This window comes from Phyllopteryx taeniolatus, chromosome 23 (genome assembly GCF_024500385.1).
Source record: "Phyllopteryx taeniolatus isolate TA_2022b chromosome 23, UOR_Ptae_1.2, whole genome shotgun sequence".
NCBI classification, from domain to species: domain Eukaryota; kingdom Metazoa; phylum Chordata; class Actinopteri; order Syngnathiformes; family Syngnathidae; genus Phyllopteryx; species Phyllopteryx taeniolatus.
The window spans coordinates 8,327,959-8,352,325 of NC_084524.1; the positions used below are offsets into that span (position 1 = coordinate 8,327,959).

Genomic DNA, 24,367 nt, shown 5'->3' on the forward strand with positions numbered 1-24,367 from the left:
TTTGGATTTTTTGTTGATTGTTAAATTGCACAAATTGATATGGATCCTCCAAATAACTTCATCCATTGATGCGCCAACACTCTAATTTGCCCATGTATATATGATGTTCAAGAGTGTGAAACTCTTTTTTTCCAGAGCGATAAAAACGCCAACAGCCAATTCTTTATTGTTGATTGCAGCAGAGCTCTCGAGTGCGTTAGCTGGGACAGGTTCCAGCACCCACTTGGTGACTTTCCACCCGATGTTCAATATTCCACGGGATCAAATCACGTTGACGTTGCGGCTCGAGTCGGCGGCCTGTCGCTTTAAATAGTTCTGCCCTAAAGGATCATGGGTAATGCCTCTCTTTTCCCGTCTCGCTGTGCTGGAGGAGGCTCGGTCGTGCTTCAGCAAATCTTCCCGAGTTTGTACCGAATGTTCTGAATCCTCCTGATCACGACTTCCGTGGACCGAAACGTCATTCGTGCCACCTTCGTGCCCGGTTGGAGGCGTCTCGTGCACCTTGAAGCTTCTCGGCCTAGCTTAGCTTATCTTAGCATAGCCTAGCTTAGCCTAGCTTGCTAACAAAGAGACGCGTTTGTAGTCAACACTTCGCTAAGCAGAGATCAAGCGTGAGGGAAAGTGTTCTTCTTTGCGCCACCTACGAGTAAGGAGCGGGGAGCACAATATCGAATACTAACACTGAAATGGGGTTTTAAAAAAAAAACAGAAACAACAACAACAACGAAATTCTGACAGCTTTGTTTTTTCCTGAGAGACTGAAAAAAAATATCCCGCAACGATTATTTTCTCAATCGTTATGTATCTTAATCTGGATTCTGACTTTCAACACAAATTGTCTCTCACAAACGAGCGCTGACAAAGCATAATGACATGTTCTGCTGTTTACTTTTGTTGACAGTAATCACATCTCCCACTTTGCTGCGTTGCCATTCTAACTAACGTACTGTTTAACCCGCAATGTCCAAATCTGAATCTCGATGTCATTGTTCCGCATGTCCGATTTGCACTTGCTTTTCTCGTCCCTCCAATTTAGAGCGGAAAGTCATGTGATCGTCGTGTGAAAATGTGTGCGACGAGGACGCCGGAGTACGACGAGGAGGAGGAACTTTGTGGCCCAGAAGAGGAGAAGGAGCCACGTCTTCAACTTCTGCAGCCTCCAACTGCGCTACGCGGAGCAGGTTGGTTCCCATGTTGTTCCCATGTTCCCAAATTCAAAACGCACGTGACGCAGTTTCCACAACGTGTGGAATTCTTGGCCTGCAAGTGGTATTCATCGGCTCCATCTTTCCAACCATTCGGAGTAAAGGTGCCAGGTGTCTTGAAAGGCCGCGTAGTTTAAAAAAAAAGCGCCCAAATAAGTGAGAAGTAAAAGCTTTGCAACTTAAATATTACAAAACTGTTCACAAAGAAATGATTCCCCAAAATATGTCTACTTTGAATAAGAGGAAGACTGTGTCAAATGCTTTGAAGACATTTTTTTTGGGGCAGGACTTCATAAAGCAGCCCCGTTTTTGCCTGATCCAAATGCATGTTTGTAGCTTTTTAGGGGAGGGGCCATCTTTGAACCCGAAGCACCTTTGACCCTGAAAATGATGCATTGTTTTGAAATAGAACGCTGTAAACATACAGTGGTAGAGCTGTACATGTTGAATACATTTACCTATTTAACTCTCAAACTTCAATTAGCCATAAGGGAAAATGTTTTGATTTCTTCTTTTTTTTTTTTAGGATGCTACCGTGAGTTATTTGGTTCTAGGCAGGGGTGCACATACACTAAGTCGTGCCCAGGTGTGAAAATATGAAATGCGCACCCAATTTGATTGTATGAGTCAACTTTTGCGCACCATACATAAATGTCTTTTTTGGGGGCGGGGCGCATCGTGAATCTTCAATCTTCAAACAATCTTTTTATTCTTTTTTTTTTTTTTTTTTTTTTTTTAAAGACCTGTCCTGTTCAGCTGAATACGGAAAGTATTCAGAGCCCGTAAACTTTTTCACTCTTTGTTATATGGCAGCCATTTGCGAAAATCAGAATCCTCTTTATTTGCCAAGTATGTCCAAAAAGCACACAAGGAATTTGTCCCCGGTCGTCGGAGCCGCTCGAGTACGACAACCGACGGTCAATTCACACAGAGAACACATTGACAAAAAAAACAAAAAAACAGTCACTGAGCAATAAAGGGTTGCGAGTTATCTGGTAATGCCTCTACATTTATTTATTTATTTTTGACAATTGTGCAAAAAGATCATTCCATCATTAAAATCATTTAAGTTCATTTTTTCCTCATTAATGTACACACAGTACCCCATATTGACAGAGAAAATAAACAGAATTGTTGAAATGTTTGCAGATTTATTCAAAAAGAAAAACTGAAATATCACCCAGCCGTAAGTATTCCGACCCTTTCCTGCGACAGGCCTATATTGAACTCGGGTGCTGTCCGCCGCTTCTGAGCATCCTTGAGATGGTTCTCCACCTTCGTTGGAGTCCAGCTGTGTTTGATGATACTGATTGGACTTGATTAGGAAAGCCACACCCCTGTCTACAGAAGACCTCACAGCTCGCAGTGCATGTCGGCGCAAATGAGAATCATGAGGTCAAAGGAACTGCCTGAAGAGCTCCGAGACAGAATTGTGGCAAGGCACAGATCTGGCCATGGTTACAAAAAAATTCTGCTGCACTTCAGGTTCCTAAGAGCACAGTGGCCTCCATAATCCTCAAATGGAAGACGTTTGGGACGACCAGAACCCTTCCTCGAGCCGGCCGTCCGGCCAAACTGAGCGATCGGGGGAGAAGAGCCTTGGTGAGAGGGGTCAAGTTTAGCGCAAACGACTCTAAATCAGTCTGGCATGCATTCCAATCGCTGACTAATTACAAGCGACGATCCCCCCAAGCTGAGAACAATAGTAGACTAGCCAACGACTTGAAGACCTTCTACTGCAGATTTGAAAAGGACAGTTTCACACCACACACCAACCCGGCCGCACCCGCGACCACAATCACACCTCTGACCTCTGCGTTGACCATCCATGAACAGGATGTGAGACGCATCTTCAAACAACAAAAGATTAACAAAGCGGCAGGCCCGGACCACGTGTCTCCATCCTGCCTCAAAGTCTGCGCGGACCAGCTCGCGCCAGTCTTCACTCAGATCTTCAACAGATCACTGGAAATGTGCGAAGTTCCATCCTGCTTCAAACGCTCCACCATCATCCCAGTCCCCAAGAAACCTGCAATCTCGGGTCTGAATGACTACAGGCCTGTCGCTTTGACATCTGTGGTCATGAAGTCCTTTGAACGTCTCGTGCCGGACCACCTCAAGAGTGTCACAGGTCCCCTGCTGGAGCCCCTGCAGTTTGCCTACCGAGCGAACAGATCTGCGGATGATGCAGTCGACATGGGACTGCACTTCATCCTAGAACACCTCGAGAGTGCGGGGACCTACGCGAGGATCCTGTTCGTGGACTTCAGCTCAGCATTCAACACCATCATCCCTGAACTCCTTTCATCCAAGCTTCTCCAGCTCAGCGTCTCACCTGCCATCTGCCAGCGGATTTACAGCTTTCTGACGGGCAGGACACAGCAGGTCAGGCTGGGGGAGGCCACCTCATCCACACGCAGCATCAGCACCGGGGCGCCCCAAGGTTGTGTCCTCTCTCCGCTGCTCTTCTCTCTCTACACGAACGACTGCACCTCAGCGAACTCGACTGTCAAACTCCTGAAGTTTGCAGATGACACCACTGTCATCGGCCTCATCAAGGACGGTGACGAGTCTGCATATCGACAGGAAGCGGAGCGGCCGGAGCTGCGGTGCGGCCGACACAACCTGGAGCTGAACACCCTCGAGACTGTAGAGATGATCGTGGACTTCAGGAGGCATCCTTCGCCACAGCTGCCCCCCACGCTGTCCAGCTGCCTTGTGTCAACTGTGGAGACCTTCAAGTTCCTGGGAATTACAGTCTTTCAGGACCTGAAGTGGGCGACCAACTTCAACTCCGTCCTCAAAAAGGCCCAGCAGACGATGTACTTCATGCGGCTTCTGAGAAAGCACGGCCTGCCACGGGAGCTGCTGAGGCAGTTCTACACAGCGGTCATCGAATCAGTCCTGTGTTCTTCCTTCACAGTCTGGTTTGGTGCTGCTACAAAAAAGGACAAACTCCGACTGCAACGGACAATCAAAACTGCTGAAAGGATTGTCGGTACCCCCCTACCCACCATTGAGGACTTGCACGCTGCCAGAACTAAGACAAGGGCGTGCAAAATCCTCTCGGACCCTCCCCACCCCGGTCACCGGCTCTTCCGGCTCCTTCCCTCAGGTAGGCGCTACCGATCAATGCAAACTAGAACTAGTAGACATTCCAACAGCTTCTTCCCTCTTGCCATCAAGCTTCTTAAACAGCTAATTTATAATTCCATTACAACAAGCTGGCAATTTTTTGACTTGAGTTCGTTGTCACATTTGTGTGGGGCCAATGATGTATTACTCGTGCACTCACTGTAGTCGTCTCGCCGTGCTGCACTATTTGCATATAGTGGCCACTCATGCCAGAGTAGCATCTGCTCCATTTGCACACTGATTGAGGAGTATCTGCAACATTTGCACAATCGACATTGTCCCAGATTATCGCACTACTCGTCACTTTAAACCGCATCCACTCCTTGAAGTCTCAGCGCCCTTTGCACAATGGTCATTGCACCGGACTATTGCGATATTAGCCATTCGAACTGCTCTAAGTGCCAGAGGACTCTGCATCTTTTTGCACAATTGTTTTTTGTTTTTTGTCAATGTCTTTCTGTCTCCAAAGTGTTCTGTAAATTGACCGTCTGTTGTCGTACTAGAGCGGCTCCAACTCCCGGAGACAAATTCCTTGTGTGTTTTGGACATACTTGGCAAATAAAGATGATTCTGATTCTGATTCTGAAGAAGAACCCAAAGATCACTGTGGCTGAGCTCCAGCGTTGCAGTCGGGAGAAAATTCTAGAAAGTCATCACTGCAGCTCTCCACCAGTCGGGGCTTTATGGCAGAGTGGCCCGACGGAAGCCTCTCCTCACTGCAAAACACATGAAAGCCCACATGGAGTTTGCTAAAAAACACCTGAAGGACTCCATGATGAGAAGAAATAACATTCTCTGTCTGGTCTGATGAGACCAAGATGGAACTTTTTGGCCTTAATTCTAATCCGTATGTGTGGAGAAAAGCAGGCACTGCTCATCACCGGTCCAATACAGTCCCGACAGTGAAGCATGGTGGTGGCAGCATCAGGCTGTGGGCGTGTTTTTCAGCTTCAGGGACAAGACGACCGGTTGCAATCGAAGGAAAGATGAATGCGGCCAAGTACAGGGATATCCTGGACAAAAACCTTCTCCAGAGTGCTCGGGACCTCAGACTGGGCCGAAGGTTCACTTTCAAAAAAGACAATGACCCAAAGCACACAGCTAAAATAACGAAGGAGTGGCTTCAGAACAACTCCGTGACTGTTCTTGATTGGCCCAGCCAGAGCCCTGACTTAAACCCAATGGAGCATCTTTGGAGAACCCTTAAAATGGCTGTCCACCAACGTTCACCATCCAACCTGACAGAACTGGAGAGGATCTGCAAGGAGGAATGGCAGAGGATCCCCAAATCCAGGTGTGAAAAACATCGTTCCCAAAAAGACTCATGGCTGTATTAGCTCAAAAGGGGGCGTCTAGTAAATACTGAGCAAAGGGTCTGAATACTTATGGCAGTTTTTCTTTTTTAACTGACCTATCCACAGCAGGTCCCGACTGCTTTGTCACAGGAGTTGACGAGACCTACTTTTACTCCGTTACAGGGATCTAAATTTTGCTGGCTACTTTTCTTGATCAGTTATTGCTGATCTATCAACTATTTCGTGGGCGAGACGAAAGTCACATGACCTCACACAACGTCAAATGCTAGTACATCGTGTATTTAAAAAACGCGCCTACAATAATCGACTTAGTTTACATGTCAATTTTAAATGTATTAAGCGATCGAGCGATGTTTGGGATTATGTCATAACAGAAACATATCCACCCATCCATCCATTTTCTGTATGGCTTATCCTCACCAGTGTCGCGGGCATACTTGAGCCTATCCCAGGTATGTACGGGCGAGAGGCGGGGTACACCCTGAACCGGTCGCCAGCCAATCGCAGGGGACGTAGAAACAAACGGAATTTAGAGTCTTCAATCAACCTCGCATGCATGTTTTTGGGATGTGGGAGGAAACCGGAGCACCCGGAGAAAACCCACACAGGCACGGGGAGAACATGCAAACTCCACGCAGACGAGGCCCGGATTTGAACCCCGGTCCTCAGAATTGTGAGGCAGATGTGATAACGTGTCGGTGACCGTGTGTGTGTGTATACACACAGTGGGTACGGAAAGTATTCAGACCCAGTATTCTTTGTTTCTTGCAGCCATTTACTAAAATCATTTAAGTTATATTTTTTCCCCTCATTAATGTACACACAGCACCCCCATATTGACAGAAACAAGATTCAATTGTTGGAATTTTTGCAGATTTAATAAAAAAAGAAAAACTGAAATATCACACAGCCAAAAAAAGACTCCTATGATGAAAAATATAAGTGGATCGAGGTTTCCCTTGTCCCGACGCGGTCACCGGAGCCCCCCACTGGAGCCAGGCCAGGAGGTGGGCCTCGAAGGCGAGCGCCTGGTGGGCGGGCCTGCATCCGTAGGGCCCGGCCGGGCACAACCCGAAAGGGTAACATAGGTCCCCCTTCCCATGGGCTGATCACCTGTGTGAGTGGCCATAGGGGTCGGGTGCAGTGCGAGCTGGGCGGTGGCCAAAGGCAGGGACCTTGGCGATCCGATACCCGGCTACAGAAGCTGGCTCGAGTGATGTGGAATGTCACCTCTCTGGCAGGGAAGGAGCCCGAGCTGGTGTTTGAGGTCAAGAAGTTCCGATTAGATATAGTTGGACTCTCCTCCACACATCGCTTGAGCTCTGGTACCAGTCCTCTTGAGAGGGGTTGGACTCTCTTCCACTCTGGAGTTGCCCACGGTGAGAGGCGCCGAGCAGGTGTGGGTATACTTCTTGCCCCCCCGGCTCGGCGCCTGTACGTTGGGGTTCACCCCGGTGGACGAGAGGGTAGGCTTCCTCCGCCTTCGGGTGGCGGGACGGGTCCTGACTGTTGTTTGTGCCTATGCACCAAACAGCAGTTCAGAGTACCCACCCTTTTTGGAGTCTTTGGAGGGGGTGCTGGAGAGCGTTCCCGCTGGGGACTCCATCATTCCGCTGGGGGACTTCAATGCTCACGTGGGCAATGACAGTGAGACCTGGAGGGGTGTGATTGGGAGGAATGGCCCCCCTGATCAGAACCCGAGCGGTGTTCTGTTATTGGGCTTCTGTGCTCATCACGGATTGTCCATAACGAACACCATGTTCAAGCATAAGGGTGTCCATATGTGCACTTGGCACCAGGACACCCTAGGTCGCAGTTCGATGATCGACTTTGTGGCCGCATGTCTTGGACACTCTGGTGAAGAGAGGGGCGGAGCTGTCAACTGATCACCACCTGGTGGTGAGTTGGCTCCAATGGTGGGGGAGGATTTTGAGGGTCTGCTGGGAACGTATGGTAGAATACCTCAGACAGAACTTTGCTCATGTTCCGGGGGAGGCGGGCGACGTAGAGTCCGAGTGGACCATGTTCCGTGCCTCCATTGCTGAGGCGGCCGACCGGAGCTGTGGCCGTAAGGTGGTCGGTGCCTGTCGTGGCGGCAATCCACGAACCCGTTGGTGCACACCAACGGTCATTGATGCCGTCAAGCCGAAGAATGAGTCCTTTCGGGCATTTTTGGCCTGTGGGACTCCTGAGGTAGCTGATGTGTACCGGCTGGCCAACCGGAATGCAGCTTTGGTGGTCGCTGAAGCAAAAACTTGGGCATGGGAGGAGTTAGGTGAGGCCATGGAGAAAGACTTTCTCGACTCGGGACGTTGTGAGTCAGTGGGGAGAATACTTCGAAGACCTCCTCAATCCCATGAGGAAGCAGAGTCTGGGTTCTCTGAGGCAGGCTCTCCTATCTCTGGGGTTGAGGTCACAGAGGTGGTTAAAAAGCTCCTCGGTGGAAAGGCCAGGGAGTGGATGAGATTCGCCCGGAGTTCCTAAATGTTGTGGGACTCCCTCACCAGCTCCGCCACAGGTATGTCTCTCTTCATGGCATGGTATGGTTTCCAGCCTCCTCTGTTTAAGGAACAGGAGCACACGGTGGCGGTTCGTTCGGTGAGGGAGCACCTACAACGAGTCCAATCTATATGGAAGGACGTTAGGGCTGTCCTAGCTCGTTCAGCCCAAAGAAACAAGCAGTTGGCGGATCGTCATCGCTCCCATACGCCGGCATACACGGTGGGTCAGATGGTTTGCCTCTCCTCCCGTGACCGATGGTTTGGCTCTCCTCCCGTGACCTTCCCCTCCAAATCGAATCACGTAAGCTCACGCCACGCTTCGTTGGGCCTTTCCGGGTCTCCAAAGTCATAAATTCCCCCTCCGTACAGTTTAAACTTCCCCAGTCTCTCAGGATTCACCCGACGTTTCATGTATCTCTGCTCTGTTCCTCCCGTGTCTCCTGCTTCGCTGGCCGCTCCAACCACGCCGTCAAGCTCTTCCACCTTCTCACGCTCCCTGTACGTTCGTTGTTCCTACGGACCACCATCATGCCTTGGAAATACAAACCCAGAACTACCCCCAAATAATCCATTCTCATCTACTTCCTCTGCCTCCGTCTGCTTTTCGGTCTAGCCCAATTCCATACGATTCCAAATCATGACAATTTCTTTCGAAGACACTGAACATTTCTTGCCACGTGACAGAAAAATGGGAATAGGCAATTGTTTGCGTGAGTGACCAAGGATGAGCTCCCCCCAAAAAATCCATCATCAGAATCATCTTTCATCGTGATCATATGCACAATTTATCCTCTGCATTTTACCCATCACAGTAGTGGACACAGCAAACACACACACTTGTTAGTGGCAGACACTGGAGGAGGGGGAAACTTGAGCGCCCGGGGATCGGTATAGGTGTCTTGCTCAAGGACGCCACAGCCATGGGTCCGGGGGATGCCGGGGCTGGGTGGTTCTTTGTTCTTGGTCCTTGTTGGCCACGGCTGCCGAAATTGTGTTTACAAAAGGCCACTGTCACAAAAAAAAAAAGACAAAAAATGTTGCAAATGCCAAACCAGGAGCATGCAGGGGTCCATTGTATTGCCTTTATTGTGTTTTTATGAACTTTATTAATTTACAGTTTTTCACATTTTATTATTGTTGTTGAGCTGTCCAGTTTTATTTCCAATATATCCAATTCATCTGGCTTTCATATTAACCTTAAATATAAACCAGAATACACAACAAAGTCACATGAGAACAGATTTACCAAACTGTATGTTTGTCTTCTCGTGTCTTGCAGACATCACTGAACATCTTCGTACTGAGCGGCAGGAGCCAGAGCCCCCTCGCATTAAAGAGGAAGTGGAGGATGAAGAGATCCGCCACATCAAAGAGGAAGAGAAGCCTATTTTGATTAAAAAAGAAGAGGAAGAAGCGTGCCCCCATATCAAAGAGGAAGAGGATATTACCAGGTTTCCAGTGACTGATGTCCCTTTGAAGAGTGAAGATGAAGGTCCAAGTGAGGAGAGCAGAGGGGCGGAGCCTCCAAGCAGCAACTCAAGTCAACACATGACAACAGAAGGTGATGGAGACCACCGTGCAGGATCACAAGCAGACGGCCTCTTAGCTCCACTATCAGATAGTGACGACATGACGTCGCACTCTCCTCACACTGATGACGATGGACAGTCTCAAGTCGATATGACATTTCACACTGACAACAAACGGTGGAAATGTTCCCTGTGTGGGACAACATTTGCTTATAAGAGTAGTTTGAAACATCACATGAGAACACACACTGGTGAGAAACCTTTTTCCTGCTCAGATTGTGGTCAAAGATTCTCTGAGAAGGGACACTTGACAAGACACAGAAGAACCCACACGGATGAGAAACCTTTTTCCTGCTCAGTTTGTGGTCAAAGATTCACTCAGAAGGGAAGCTTAAAAATACACAGAAGAACACACACTGGTGAGAAACCTTTTTGCTGCACAGTTTGTGGTCAAAGATTCACTCAGAAGGGAAGCTTAAAAATACACACAAGAACACACACTGGTGAGAAACCTTTTTCCTGCTCAGATTGTGATCAAAGATTCTCTGAGAAGGGACACTTGACAAGACACACAAGAACCCACACTGATGAGAAACCGTTTTCCTGCTTAGATTGTGGTCAGAGATTCTCTGACAACGGAACATTGACAAGACACACGAGAACCCACACTGGTGAGAAACCGTTTTCCTGCTCAGTTTGTGGTCAAAGATTCACTCAGAAAGGAGGCTTAAATATACACACAAGAACACACACTGGTGAGAAACCTTTTTCCTGCTCAAACTGTGGCCAAAGATTCTCAAAGAATGAAGACTTAAAAATCCACACAAGAACTCACACTGGCGAGAAACCTTTTTTCTGCTCAGTTTGTGGTCAAAGATTCTCTGTGAAGAGAAACTTAAAAATGCACACAAGAACCCACACTGGTGAGAAACCTTTGTCCTGCTCAGATTGTGATCAGAGATTCTCTGACACGGGAACCTTGACAAGACACACAAGCGCCGACACTGGTGAGAAACCTTTTTCCTGCTCAGATTGTGGTCAAAGATTCCACTGGGGAACAATTTGAAAAAGCATTTTTGAGTTAGATTTTGATGCTGATTAAAGCTAAAATTCCAAAATTGCAGTCAGTTTTTTTAAAAATTGGTTGCTCACTTTTAAGTGAAATAGCAATTTTTTTTCTTGTGTATTCATAATTGCTCTTTTAACTCAGCAAAAATGTATCTGAGTACCCGATTATTTCATGACAATTTATGTAGGATACTCGAATATGAAACTATTTGATAGCTCCAGCCCAAATATTTTCAGAGGTGTATGTGGACATAAATGGGAATGTGTTCATAAATTTTGGTGCCGATCGGCCGGCATTTTTGGACACAAAGCGACGTAACACGTCATATATGGCAGGAAGTGGCTAGATCTTCTTGCCTCAAGGAAGCATTTCAACTGTCGATCCATCCATCCATCTTCTGAGCCGCTTCTCCTTACGCGGGTCGCGGGCGTGCCGGAGCCTATCGCAGCTATAATCGGGCAGGAGGCGGGGTACACCCTGAACTGGTTGCCAGCCAATCGCAGGGCACAGACAAACAAACAACCATTTGAACTCACATTCACACCTATGGGTAATTTAGAGTTGTCAATGAATCTACCATGCATGTTTTTGGGATGATTGACATTTTATACTCACTAAGTTTGTAGCTCTGCTTTCTTTATGCCTAATTTCTTTAACCAACTTTCTGTTCCTTGTAATTATCGGGCGGCTGTGGCTCAGTAGGTCGAGCGGGCGAATCCCGGCCACGACTGTCCGCATGTCGAAATGTCCTTGGGCAAGACACTGAACCCGAATTTGCTCCCAGTGGACCTGGCAGCGCCTTGCGTGGCAGCAGTCGCCCAACGGTGTATGAATGTGTGGGTGAATGTGAGTAATGTGTGTAAACCCTTTAAAACAATACACACATTTAAACACAGAGAGTGCAAGAGCAATGGATTAAAAAAATGGCAAAAATATCCAAATTAATAACACATTAAGTGCAAAAAATAAGGTGTTTGCATCCCGGACAGTATCCCTCATAAATGTTTTAAACGGCGATGAATGGGGTGAGGCTTTGTAAAATTCATTTGAACTGTATATTTTTGGATTTACTTCACTGCTGCTGAAACTATGTTTACAAGAGGTTAGATAAAAAACCTATCCAGAAAAATTTGCAAATGCCAAACTGGGAGTATGCAGAATTACCTTTATTGATACTTCTTTTTATGACCTTTATTATTTTACAATTTTTCACATTTTATTGTTGTCGTTGACCTGCCCAATTTTGTTTCCAATATATAAAACTCATCTGGCTTTCACCTTAACCTTAAAGATAAATCTAAACCATAATACCCAACATTAAAGTCACAACATGAGAAAAGATTTACCAAACCGTGTGTGTTTGTCTTCTTGTCTGTCAGACATCACTGAAGATCTTCGTACTAAGTGCCAGGAGCCAGAGCCCCCTCACATTAAAGAGGAAGTGGAGGATGAACATGTCCACCACATGAAAGAGGAAGCGGAGCCCATTTTGATTAAAAAAGAGGAGGAAGAAGTGCACCGCCGCTTCAAACAGGAAGAGGAGGAGGATATCACCAAGTTTCCATTGACTGGTGTCCCTTTGAAGAGTGAAGATGAAGGTCCAAGTGAGGAGAGCAGAGGGGCGGAGCCTCCAAGCAGCAGCTCAAGTCAACACATGACAACAGAAGGTGATGGAGACCACCGTGGAGGATCACAAGCAGACGGCCTCTTGGCTCCACTGTCAGATAGTGACGACATGACGTCGCACTCTCCTCACACTGATGATGATGGACAGTCTGAAGTCGATATGACATTTCACACCGACAACAAACGATGGAAATGTTCCCTGTGTGGGAAAACATTTGCTTATAAGAGTAGTTTGAAACAACACATGAGAATACACACTGTCGAGAGAGCTTTTTCCTGCTCAGATTGTGGCCAGAGATTCTCTCACAAGGGACACTTGACAAGCCACACAAGAACTCACACTGGCGAGAAACCTTTTTCCTGCTCAGTTTGTGGTCAAAGATTCACTCAGAAGGGAAACTTAAAAATACACACAAGTACCCACACTGGCGAGAAACTTTTTTCCTGCTCGGTTTGTGGTCGAAGATTCACTCAGAAGGGAAACTTAAAAAAACACACAAGAACCCACACCGGTGAGAAACCTTTTTCCTGCTTAGTTTGTGGTCAAAGATTCTCTCGCAGGGATCGGGCTAAGACACACAAGTGTGCTGGGGAGAAAAGCCGTGATCAAGGTTTTAATGAAAATGTAAATATGTAATCTAAAAAGTAATGACTTACAAAAATCGACCTCCTTCCCTTCTGTGTACCAGCTTTAATTCTATCTATCTTTTTGTTGGCCATATGTTTTCTAAAAGCCCCGTGAGTGTTGAGAAATAACACTAGTGCCAAAATGCTTTAAGGGGACCAGTTAATGGTGAGGACATTGCCACTTATTCCATAGTTCTGGACTCATAAATGATGTCTTCAGAAAAAAAGCCCTCCAAAATAGAGTCAGTAGTCCTTTTAGAATGGTTTTCCGATTTGAGCCTGCCCACATTTTGGACATGTCAGCCTGTCACATAAGAGCAGGAGCCGATTCCATTTCCTCATTATTCCTTATATGTTTTCCATGGTGTCAGTTTTGCCCATATTGAGAGTCTGGTTGTATATTTAAGACAATAATAGTTGAATATGTTCGAAGGCTTGTTGTTTAAAAAAAATCGACCGTTGAAATGGTCAAGAAATCCCACATCAAGTCAATTCTTGCAGCTTTTTTTCCTCCTACGTCAGCTGAATTTTGAATTGTAGTATTCAGTATGTGTGTGTATGTGTCGATTAAATGTATGTATTGATCGCAAAGGCGGCTTTGTGTGACAGACGTCGACTTTGGCTGGCTGTCATAACTTCAGATTACGTTATGACGAGGGTCTCCCGGCCGAACGCGTTACGTTGCTTCATGTCCCGAAACTTCAGCTGATCTAAAATAATCCGTAAGATCTAAAATATTGGGCCGATGGTTGTAATATTGGGCGGCATGGTGGACGACGGGTTACCACACCCGCCTCGCATTTCTGAGGACCCGGGGTTCAAATCTGCCCTCCTGTGGGTGGAGTTTGGATGTTCTCCCTGTGCCTGCGTGGGTTTTCTCCGGGGACTCCCTTGTTTCCTTCCACATCCCAAAAACGGGCACGGTAGGTTGATTGAAGACTCTAAAATTGCCCTTAGGTGTGAATGTGAATGCCAATGGTTGTTTGTTTATATGTGCCCTGCGATTGGCTGGCAACCAGTTCCAGGGTGCCCCCCGCCTCCTGCCCGCTGTTAGCTGGGATAGTGAGGATAAACAGTGTAGAAAATTGATTTTCAGAGGTCGAAGCTACCAAGAGTAAAGATGTCCGCATCCATTTTGGGGATGATTGTTGCCAGTTTTGGGACGTTAAGCCACATTTCTTGTGTTCATGCTTGAGCCTTTCAGGGATGTGGCATTCGCCTGCTGTGTTTGTATCACTTTAATCATGAAATCCTATTGAACTTGCCATTAGCCTTGACAACAAACTGTGGGAAAGAGCTCGAGAGAGAGAGGGGGGTTAGAGCGCGTAAGGTCGCACCTCGCTGTCAGCACCTCACCCGCCTTCTACACATCCTATTGCCCCGTCGTCAAACCCACCATTACATCCCCAGGAACGTCAGCGTCGCGTCATCCAGCGGCTTTTGCGGTCAGTCAGGTCACTTCCTTTCCATGTGCCCCCTGCGACCAAACGACAAGGCTCACCACAGTCTGAGAGCGCCGTGATGAGGCACACCACCATTTCCCTCCCGTCTGACTGTTCCTGCTTGCATTCTAGGTTCCACTCACAACACACCCATTGTAGCCCTAATGGACTCCAGTGCAGACGATAGCTTTATTCACCAAGGTATAGTACATCAGATCCAACTCCCTCTCCAACCACTTCCGTACCCCAAAGAAGCCACAGCCCTGGATGGCCGAGTCATCTCCCCTGTCACCCACCAAACAGTGCCATTCAACTTGCTGGTTTCCAGTAATCACCGTGAGAACATCTCTCTTTTTGTTATCCCTTCCCCTGACACCCCATTAGTCCTCGGTATTCGCTGGCTCAGAGAACATAACCCCACCATATACTGGACGCACTTAGCTATCACCGGATGGAGCCCTGCCTGCTCTCTGCTATACCGCCCTCTGGTAAACCACCACCATCTTCCATGCCAGTCGACCTCTCCCGTGTCCCAGAAGAATATCATGATCTGTCCCCTGTTTTCATTAAAGACCTGGCCATTTCTCAACCCTCCACCCCCATATGACTGCACCAATAATCTGCTGCCGGGGGCCCCTCTTCCCTCCAGCCATCTCGTCAACCTTTCCCGACCTGAGAAAAAGGCAATGGAGGACTATTTCCATGACTCTCTGGCTTCCCGACTCATTCGTCCTTCCTCGTCTCCAGTAGGGGCCGGTTTCTTTTTTGTCGAGAAGAAAAACACCACTCTCTGCCCCGGTAACGACTACTGTGAACTCAATGACATTACCATTAAAAACAAATCAGCACTACCCCTCATTGACCCGTCATTTGAACCTCTGTGATGCCCAAATATTCACGAAATTGGACCTACGAAACGCCTACCACCTCATCCGTATCCAAGAGGGGGATGAATGGAAGACCGCTTTCAATACCCCTCTCGGACACTTTGAATATTTAGTCATGACATTCGGATTAACCAACGCCCCCTCAGTCTACCAAGCATTCATCAATGACGTTCTCCGTGACAAACCAGTTTGTTTTGTGTACCTGGACGACTTTCTCGTTTTCTCCCGCTACCCCGAAGAATACCGTACTCGTGTACGCCAAGTCCTCCAACGCCTCCTTGAAAACAGTCTGTACGTCAAACCAGAAAAATGCGAATTCCACCTCTCCTCCGTACATTTTCTACAATGCTACGTCATTGCCAAAGGTCAATTGCAACCAGACCCTGCCAAAATCCAACCTATCGTTGACTGGCCCATTCCTACCACCTGGAAAGACCTACAACGCTTCCTCGGATTCGCCGCAATTACAGCAAGGTCGCTATTCCCCTCACTAGCGTTACATCCACCAGCTCCTCCTTTCAGTGGACCCTGGCAGCATCCCAAGGTTTCAGCCAGCTCAAGACGCTTTTCACCGGTGCTCCCATCCTACGCCACCCCGACCCTCACTCCAGTTCTTGGTGGAGGTCGACACCTGGGACTCTGGGGCTGGGGCCGTCCTGGCAGCAGGACCCCATGTCCCAGAAGCTTCATCCCTGTGCCTTTTTTTTCCCCTGTCGCCTGTCCCCTGCCGAGAGGAATTACGACGTTGGCAACCAAGAGCTGCTGGCCATTATTTGGGCTTTGGAGGAATAGAGGCACTGGCCGAAGGGGACTTAAGTACCCTTTATCATCTGGACTGATCACAAGAACCTTGCCTACCTCCGTTCTGCCCAACGCCTTAACCCCCGACAAGCTTTCTGGGCCCTCTTTCTGAGCCGATTTAATTTCAGCCTCTCCTTCCCGCAACAGCAAACCCGACGCCCCCTCCAGCCCTGCCAAACACAACCCTATGCCTTCTCCTTCCTGCTTCGTTGGTGCTGCCACATGGAAGATTGAACGCACTCACTGATTGAGGAGTGTCTGTAACATTTGCACAACCAACATTGTCCCAGATGATCGCACTACTCGTCACTTTAAACCGCATACACTCCTTGAAGTCTCGGCGCCCCTTTGCACAACGGTCATTGCACCGGACTATTGCAATATTAGTCATTTGAACTGCTCTAAGTGCTAGAGGACTCTGCATCTTTTTGCACAATTGTCAAAAAAAAAAAAAAAAAAAAAATGTACCGGCATTACCAGATAACTAGCAACCCTTTACTGCTCAGTGACTGTTTTTTTTTGTTTTTTTGTCAATGTCTTTCTGTCTCCAAAGTGTTCTGTAAATTGACCGTCTGTTGTCGTACTAGAGCGGCTCCAACTACCGGAGACAAATTCCTTGTGTTTTTTGGTCATACTTGGCAAATAAAGATGATTCTGATTCGGATTCTGAAATGACTCACCCTGTCCCCAAGACCGGACCTCCAAACCGTCTATTCGTACCTGATTCCGCACGCCCTGACGTCCTTCAGTGGGCCCACAACTCCAAGCTATTGTGTCATCCTGGCATCACCCGCACTATTCACTTCAGCCAGCAACATTTCTGGTGGCCCAGCCTAGTCAAGGACACCTGGGAATTCGTCCAAGCCTGCTCCGTCTGCGATCGAGGGAAGGTTTTATACCTGCCTCAAGCTGGTGTACTGCGCTGCGCCCCTTACCCATCCCGAGCCGCCCTTGGTCCCACATCACTTTGGACTTCATTACCGGCCTGCCTTCTTCGGAAGGTAACAATTATTTTCACTATTGTCGATCGATTTTCTAAGTACGTCCATTACGTACCCCTTCCCAAGTTACCCTCTGCATTTGAAACTGCTCACCTCCTTGTTCTCCATGTCTTCAAACTCCACGGGTACCATCCAAAGACCAACGGCCAGACGGAGCGGGCAAATTCATACCTGGAATCAGCCCTTGGCTGCGTTGCCGCATGCAACCCCAGCTCCTGGAGTTCATTCCTTCCTTGGATTGAGTACGCCCACAACCCCCTCACCACCTCAGCCACCGGTATCCATTCATGGCCTGTTATGGTTCCCAACTGCCGTTATTTAAGGAACAAGAACATGTGGTGGCGGTTCCCGCGGTGAGGGATCACTTGAAAAGGGTCCGGTCCGTCTGGAAGGGCATCAGGGCGGCTTTGGTTCCATCTGCGTCAAAAAATAAATGGCTCCGGAGGAGCGTTCCTTGATTTCACGTAAGCTTATCCTCCACGACTCCCTTATTTCAGACTTTTATGTTGCTCACCTGGGAAAGCCTGGCGAAGCGTCCATTGAGAGGCGGATAGTGTCATGAGCCACCCTGCAGTACCATGGTTGGAGCCTGGGTAGCACCTTGCGCCATCTTACCCTCTCTCTCTCTCTCCCGCCTTCCCGCTCTCTCTTTCCAGCACCTTCCTCGGCCGCACACCTGTCACCAATCATCCCTCGTTACCACCTGCATAAAAGCCTGCCAGATCCAGGAAAGTCTTGCCAGAGTATTACAGCTTCTCTAGCAGTACAACGGCTCCCCAGTCTCCCTCCTTATCCTCAGTGTTTCCTCTGTGTTCATCGCCAAGCAAATTCCTACCGCCACACCGTCAAGCCAGCTGCCTGCCCTCGTCACCGCCTGCCACGCGTTCCCTGCCTCCACTAGCCGCCAGCGCACCTCAAGGACCATCTACATTTGCCCTTTTCAAGAAACTGTTCATCACAACCTCTCAGTCTCCGCCTTCTCTTGGGGCCAGTCTCCATTCTGACGTGACAACACCTGCGCAATAATCATGCTGTCTAATCAGCATCTTGATATGCCACACCTGCGCGGGGGGATGGATGATCTCGACAAATGAGAAATTTGTCACTAACACAGATTTAGACAGATTTGTGAACACAATTTGAGGGTAATGGTCTGTTGTGTATGGAGAAAAAGTTTTAGATCTTGGACTCCAGCTCAGAAAAAATAGCAGCAAAAACAAAAGTGTTGCGTTTATATTTTTGTTCAGTGTAAACGGTCCATAATGGTCCGTATTCCATGAGTTGTTCATGAAATATGGACCATTAAGACTCATACTTCCTTTAAGCAATGTGTGCATTTTGTCCAATGTTTTAGTAGTGTCCATATCAAATAAGTATAATATAGTAGAAATAATAATGACGATTAGTATAAATAATAATGATTGATTGAAATAAGACTGTAAAGGAACTTGGACTTTTGTCTCTTAAAACAGTGAATTTGGTTGTATATCAAATAAATGTTCCCCATTAAAAAGAACTGAAATGTCTATCCATCCATCCATCCATTTCCTGAGCCGCTTCTCCTCACGCGGGTCGCGGGAGTGCTGGAGCCTTTCCCAGCTATTTTTGGGCAGGAGACGGGGTACACCCTGAACTGGATGCCATAGAAACAAACATTCACACCTATGGGCAATTTAGAGTCCTCAGTGAACCCTAACATGCATGTTTTTGGGATGTGGGAGGAAACCGGAGTGCCCGGAGAAAAGCCACGCAGGCACGGGGAGAACATGCAAACTCCACGCAGGCGGGGCCGGGGATCGAACCCCGCACCTCAGAACTGCGAGGCAGACGCTCTAACCAGTCGTCCACCGTGCCGCCCACTGAGAAACACAAGTGTGCTGGTGAGGATTGATCAAGAAGCTTTTGTTGAAAATGTCAATGTTTAATATCAAAAGTCATTACAAAAATCTAGATTTGTGTATTTGACCTACCATGTTTATCTTCATGTTGTCTTTGTCTTTTCTTAAAGCCTCCTGTGTACAAATGTTAAGAAGTCACGCATGCCTTGTTTTCCAACAAGTTAGTGATGTCCACATTAAAAATAAATGATTGATTGAGCTCGACTGAAAAGAAGCATTGACTTTTCCTGGCAAACAGTAAAGTGTGCCGTACATGTGATCCATCATAAATATTGCTTCTTCAGACAGTGAGTAACTCAATTTACTTGATCTCAAATCGATTTCGCCCATTGAAAAGAGGTGAAATGCCTTGAAAAATCCATCCATCCATTTTCTGTACCGCTTCTCCTCACTGCGGCCGCGGGCAGGCAGCGCCCCTTCCCCAGTATACACGGTGTTGATGGTGCGCTGCTTCCCCCTCCTGAGACGCCGGACGGCGGACCAGAGTTTCCTCGGAGTCGTCCGGAAGTCTTTCTCCTCGGCCTCACCGAACTCCTCACGCGCCCGAGTTTTTGCTTCAGCGACCGCCGAAGCTGCGTTCCGATTGGCCGGCCGGTCCCCATCAGCTGCCTCAGGAGTCCCACAGGCCAAAAATTCCCGGTAGGACTCCTTCTTCAGCTTGACGGCATGCCTCACCGTTGGTGTTATTATTATTATGATTAATCCGTTTATTTGAAAGGGGACCATGCAATTTCATAAAACACGTGAAGTACACACGGTTAAAAAAGCCCGAATTAGCCAGAAGGCTCGTTTTCATCTGTAGTCAAAAAGCAGTCAAATACATCGACAAGACAATATCATATAGGATACATCATCAAAGACTTACTATTAAGAGAGAATAAAACCACACATTTTTTGATCATAACAAAAAACAACATAACATACTTGTCTTTTAGTGTTGGCAGCTACAGGTGTTACCTCGCCACATTTTCCCTTTTTTTGTGAAGGCCTTGTCTTGTACGTTGTACGCAGTTGAACCTCGTTCCACTCACCGGCGCTCCTCGCTGACCGGGGCCGACTTAGTGAAAGTGGAATGAGACGGTCGCCTCTGACAGAGCCTCGAGTGACACGCTCGGAGCCGATTCTTTGGTGATGAGGAGCTGGAGCCAAATCATGCAATCAAATTGGAAACTGCAAATATGTGAAGACTGTCCCAGTTTAAAAGACTGTATTTGTTTTTAAATTGCACAGTGATGGTAGTGCCTTGGTTTTTTTTATCCATCACTTTAATGACTTGTTTGTACAAGTTTTTGCATTCTGACCAGCCTGGGACCAACTGGTTATGCAATAGTTAAAGTGACTCAGAATCATTGAATGCAAGTACATTTTTGCCGCTTCAGTTGACATTTCATTTCCAATTGCACGAAAATTTGCGAGGTTTAATTTGATATTTTTACACAATTTGTCAATATGGGCTTTAAAGGAAAGCTGTGAATCTATTATTAACCCAAGATATTTGTATTGGCTGACAATTTGCAAGTCTGTCGGGGTCAGGTGATACTCTATTTGTTTGAGTGAAATACATGCCTACGGTTTTCGAAACGTTTAGCTGTAGACAGCACTCCTGCAACCAAGTTGTGACGCAGGACATCGTATGAGTGAGTTTAGTAGCAACAGTATCTTTGGAGCGACCATGAACAAAGAAAACTGTGTCGTCTGCATACATTACGCACTCTGCTTCAGAGCAAACAGTGGGCAAATCGTTGATATCAAGACTAAATAAAAGGGGGCCTCATATTGATCCCTGAGGGACTCCAGAGGTTAGCCTAAGAGACTCTGATCTGCAGTTGTTAACTGATACAGATTGTGTTCGGTCATGCAGATATGATTCAATCCAGCTCACAGCTTTGCGAGAGAAGTTCAATTTTGAGAGCTTGGTAAGAAGAACAGAGTGATTTACTGCATCGAAAGCTTTCCTGAGGTCCAAGAACACCGCCCCTACAACTCCACCCTTGTCGAGAGAAGATTTTATTTTCTCAATGAAGAGGCATGTCGCCATTTCAGTGGAATGCTTGGATCTGAAACCAAACTGCATGGCGTGGAGAGAGGGGGAGCTGCTGTTTAAATAATGGACAATCTGCTCTGACACCCATTTTTCTGCAACTTTGCAAATGGCCGGAAGAATGCTTATAGGTCGGTAGTTATTCAGAGAAGTTGAGTCACCGGATTTAAAGACAGGGGTAACAATAGCAGATTCCCAGGCCTTTGGAAAGTGACCAGATGAAATTGAAAGATGAATGATTGAGGCAATAGGAGGAGCAAGAGTTGAACCTAGATCTTTGAGCATGGGAGTTGAAACTCCTTCTGACAGAGAATTCTGAAAGACGTTCCCAGCAGACCATCACAATACGTTTGGGCCTGCCAGGTCGGACCGGGATCTTCCCCCACCATCGGAGCATACTCACCACCAGGTGGTGATCAGTTGACGGCTCAGAATGGGGAAAACAGCAAAAGACATGCATGCTTTTATCACTAGCCGGGTTGATTATTACAATTCCCTGCTTTCTGGTCATCCAAAAAGAGTATTTTAGGCTTACGTTATTATGACAGACTTCAGAAGCACAAGTCCTGACGAAGACCAGAAGGCAGGAGCACATTACACTCATTTTAAAACCACTGCCTTGTGTTTCAGGATCCATGTTGAGGTTTTGTTACTGTTTTTTAAGTGTCTTAAGGGTCTCGGACTTTGTTACATTTCAGATTTGCTTTTACACTATGAACCCTTGCAGGCTCTCAGGTCCTCCAGCTCTGGCCTTTTAGTCATTCCTAATATCAGGACACGCACTGATGGTGAGGCATTGTTCCAGTTTTACAGAGCCTGTCTGCAGATCAGCCTGCTAAAGAGAACGTTCATGTCTTCGAGAGCAGGCGAGAGACCCATCTTTATGATGGAGAGTTTTGACAATTGTGCAGATGATGCCGAGTCATCTAGCAATTTAGAGTAGTTTTGAATGACTAATAGAAAATAGAAAGAAGCTGGGGAACGATTTTTAGAACAGGCTCAAGTCTCTCTTCTCCTGAACCGACCCAAGAACCCCCTCGGACCTTGGAATCAGCTTTCCTGCGTCTCCCCAGCAACCCACCCGATTGCTGCTCGCCCTGTGACGCTCCGGAACTCCGTCCATGTAATCTCCCCTGATATAGTAAACAAATCATCCACTCTAACCGAACGTCCCCTGTTCACTTTTGGGTCCACATCAGCAGGAATAAAAAGGCCGATTACAAAGTGTATTCTATTTCTCTGCTTATAAAGAAGCGTTTGATCTCATCACAGAAAACCTAACGACACATTCGTTTCACATAATTGATCCCTAACTAAAATCAACTTTTGTACTTTTTTTTCCTCTTTACCATGAAGCCATAAAATATTACAATACCAAGCAAGATAAAAGGCAGGTGTGGTTGGACGTGGTCTGCGGTTGTGAGGCCGGTTGGATGTGCTGCCAAATTGTCTGAAACGCCTCATGGTAGAGAACGGAACATTCAATTGACGGGTCAGAGCTCTGGTGGACATTCCTGCAGTCAGCATGCCAATTGCAGCCTGTGGCAATAATCATGCTGTCTCATCAGCATCTTGCTATGTCCATCCCACCTGATCTCGACAAAGGGGAAATGCTCACTAACACCGATTGAGACAGATTTTTGGAGGCCAGCTCACAAACACCAAAGTGTTGGGTTTCTATGTTTGTTCAGTAGAATTCGAACAATGTAATGTAAGGTAAGGTTGCGTATGTGTTTTTATGTTTGTGATACATCGTGGTTATTTGTTGTACAGAAGCTTGATTTTTTTATTTTTTTTTAAAATATGAATACGAGTGGAGTCATAATAATAATGATGATAAAGTGTATAACTCAGGCCATCAAACCTGACGTATGGAATATTAGAAGCGAGCCACCGAAGCAACCAATTTCTCCATCGTCAGTATGATTCAATGCAAACTACAAACCCAACAATAAAGCAATTCTAAAAATGAATGCATCTATGACCGCGGCAAAAACCGATTGTTCTCTTTTGCTACTCAATGCCACGAGAGTGAGGAGGGAACTGAATGTGCTCAACGAGAATATATTATAGGATAGTTGATGGCGGGCAGTCTCTCTGTTGGAAAAAAATAGAAATATGCTTGGAAAGGGTTGAATTGAGTAAGAACAAGGTGCGCTCGTAGTTTGCTCGTTTGCGTTTAGCCTTGATTGAGGTTTTCGTCAAGAGATGCCTTTTATTATTGTTTTAGTTAGTGATACGGCAGGGCGATATTTGAACTGGCGTATTCCTATATGTTGGATTCATCTTACCCAACATTATAAAAATGCACAAAAGGAATGAAGACGCTGGTTTCTTTTTCTCATGAGGAGGGCGCATGGGAGATTGTTCAGATGCCAGCCTCTCGACACGCTCGAAACCATCTCTCCCGTCGCTCCTGTACCGATTTGAAATAGGGAGGTTTTACAAGACACAGCACGCTAAGGGGAGGGTTTCAAGGTGAAGACATGGGACCAACACCTGCCACGTCCTTGGTCAAGGCGCCCTTCTCTCTGATGATTCCTGCTGAGTCATCTTCTTGAAGGCGAGACATGTCCCTTTCTCAAAATGGTCCATAATACTCATGCAAGCTAAGCAAATCAATGATAGCTTCTAGAATATATTTAACATTTCCCTCCTGTTTATCACGTATTTGCACAAATTCCCATATCATTTTACAGTCACTTCATTTCGATTTTTTTTTTAACTGTAGAATCATTTTTATGAAACAAATACATTTACACTCAGAGTAAACTTGTCATACATGAATGTTGTAGTTTAAACATCGTAATCACCTGGATCAGGAAACAAATCAGGTAAAACAACATCATCATCATCATCGTCATCATTATCAACCTCCAATAAAGGATACATCTGCTCCATACGGTTCCTCCATGGGGGGTAATTGCTGTGGTGATTAATCTGCTGATTAAAGCCCGAATGCATGGGATACAACAACCTCCACACCGTGTCAGAATGGCTGCAAAAACAGCAATTGATATCAATATTGGTGAAATTAAGGTTATGTATTTACCAAAAACATCCATCCAGCTGTCCCACAAGGAGGCTTGATTGAGGGTCCGTAGACCATCGACGGCTCCGGTCAAGCTGCCATCTGAAGCGGTATTGCTTGTTCTCCAAACATACCGCAAACACCTCCCTCTCTTGCGAGGAGCATGTCGACAGCTATGCGGTCTTGGAACGTCCTCGAGCTGCTCGTGCACAGCTTCCAACCCACTCTGAGTCCAATTTCCTCATCTCTGTACATTGA

The 24,367-nt window shown here is 46.8% G+C and overlaps 1 protein-coding gene across 3 annotated transcripts; it reads left to right on the plus strand.

The window, feature by feature from the left end:
* Window positions 1-102: 102 nt before the first annotated feature.
* LOC133472533 (oocyte zinc finger protein XlCOF6-like) lies at window positions 103-19,241 on the plus strand. Of its 3 annotated transcripts, none has more exons than XR_009786746.1 (4): window positions 103-1,181; window positions 9,437-10,693; window positions 12,135-19,019; window positions 19,148-19,241. XR_009786746.1 is itself a non-coding variant. In XM_061763483.1 (4 exons), the coding sequence occupies exons 2-4, from the start codon at window positions 1,067-1,069 to the stop codon at window positions 13,016-13,018; spliced, it is 2,256 nt and encodes a 751-aa protein (XP_061619467.1). In that variant the 5' UTR covers window positions 103-943; window positions 1,037-1,066; the 3' UTR covers window positions 13,019-19,241. The 3 variants fall into 3 exon arrangements, 2 of the variants coding, with proteins under 2 accessions (XP_061619467.1, XP_061619466.1); XM_061763483.1 differs by having other exon boundaries at window positions 103-943; window positions 1,037-1,181; window positions 12,135-19,241; XM_061763482.1 differs by having other exon boundaries at window positions 103-646; window positions 1,037-1,181; window positions 12,135-19,241.
* Window positions 19,242-24,367: the final 5,126 nt, after the last annotated feature.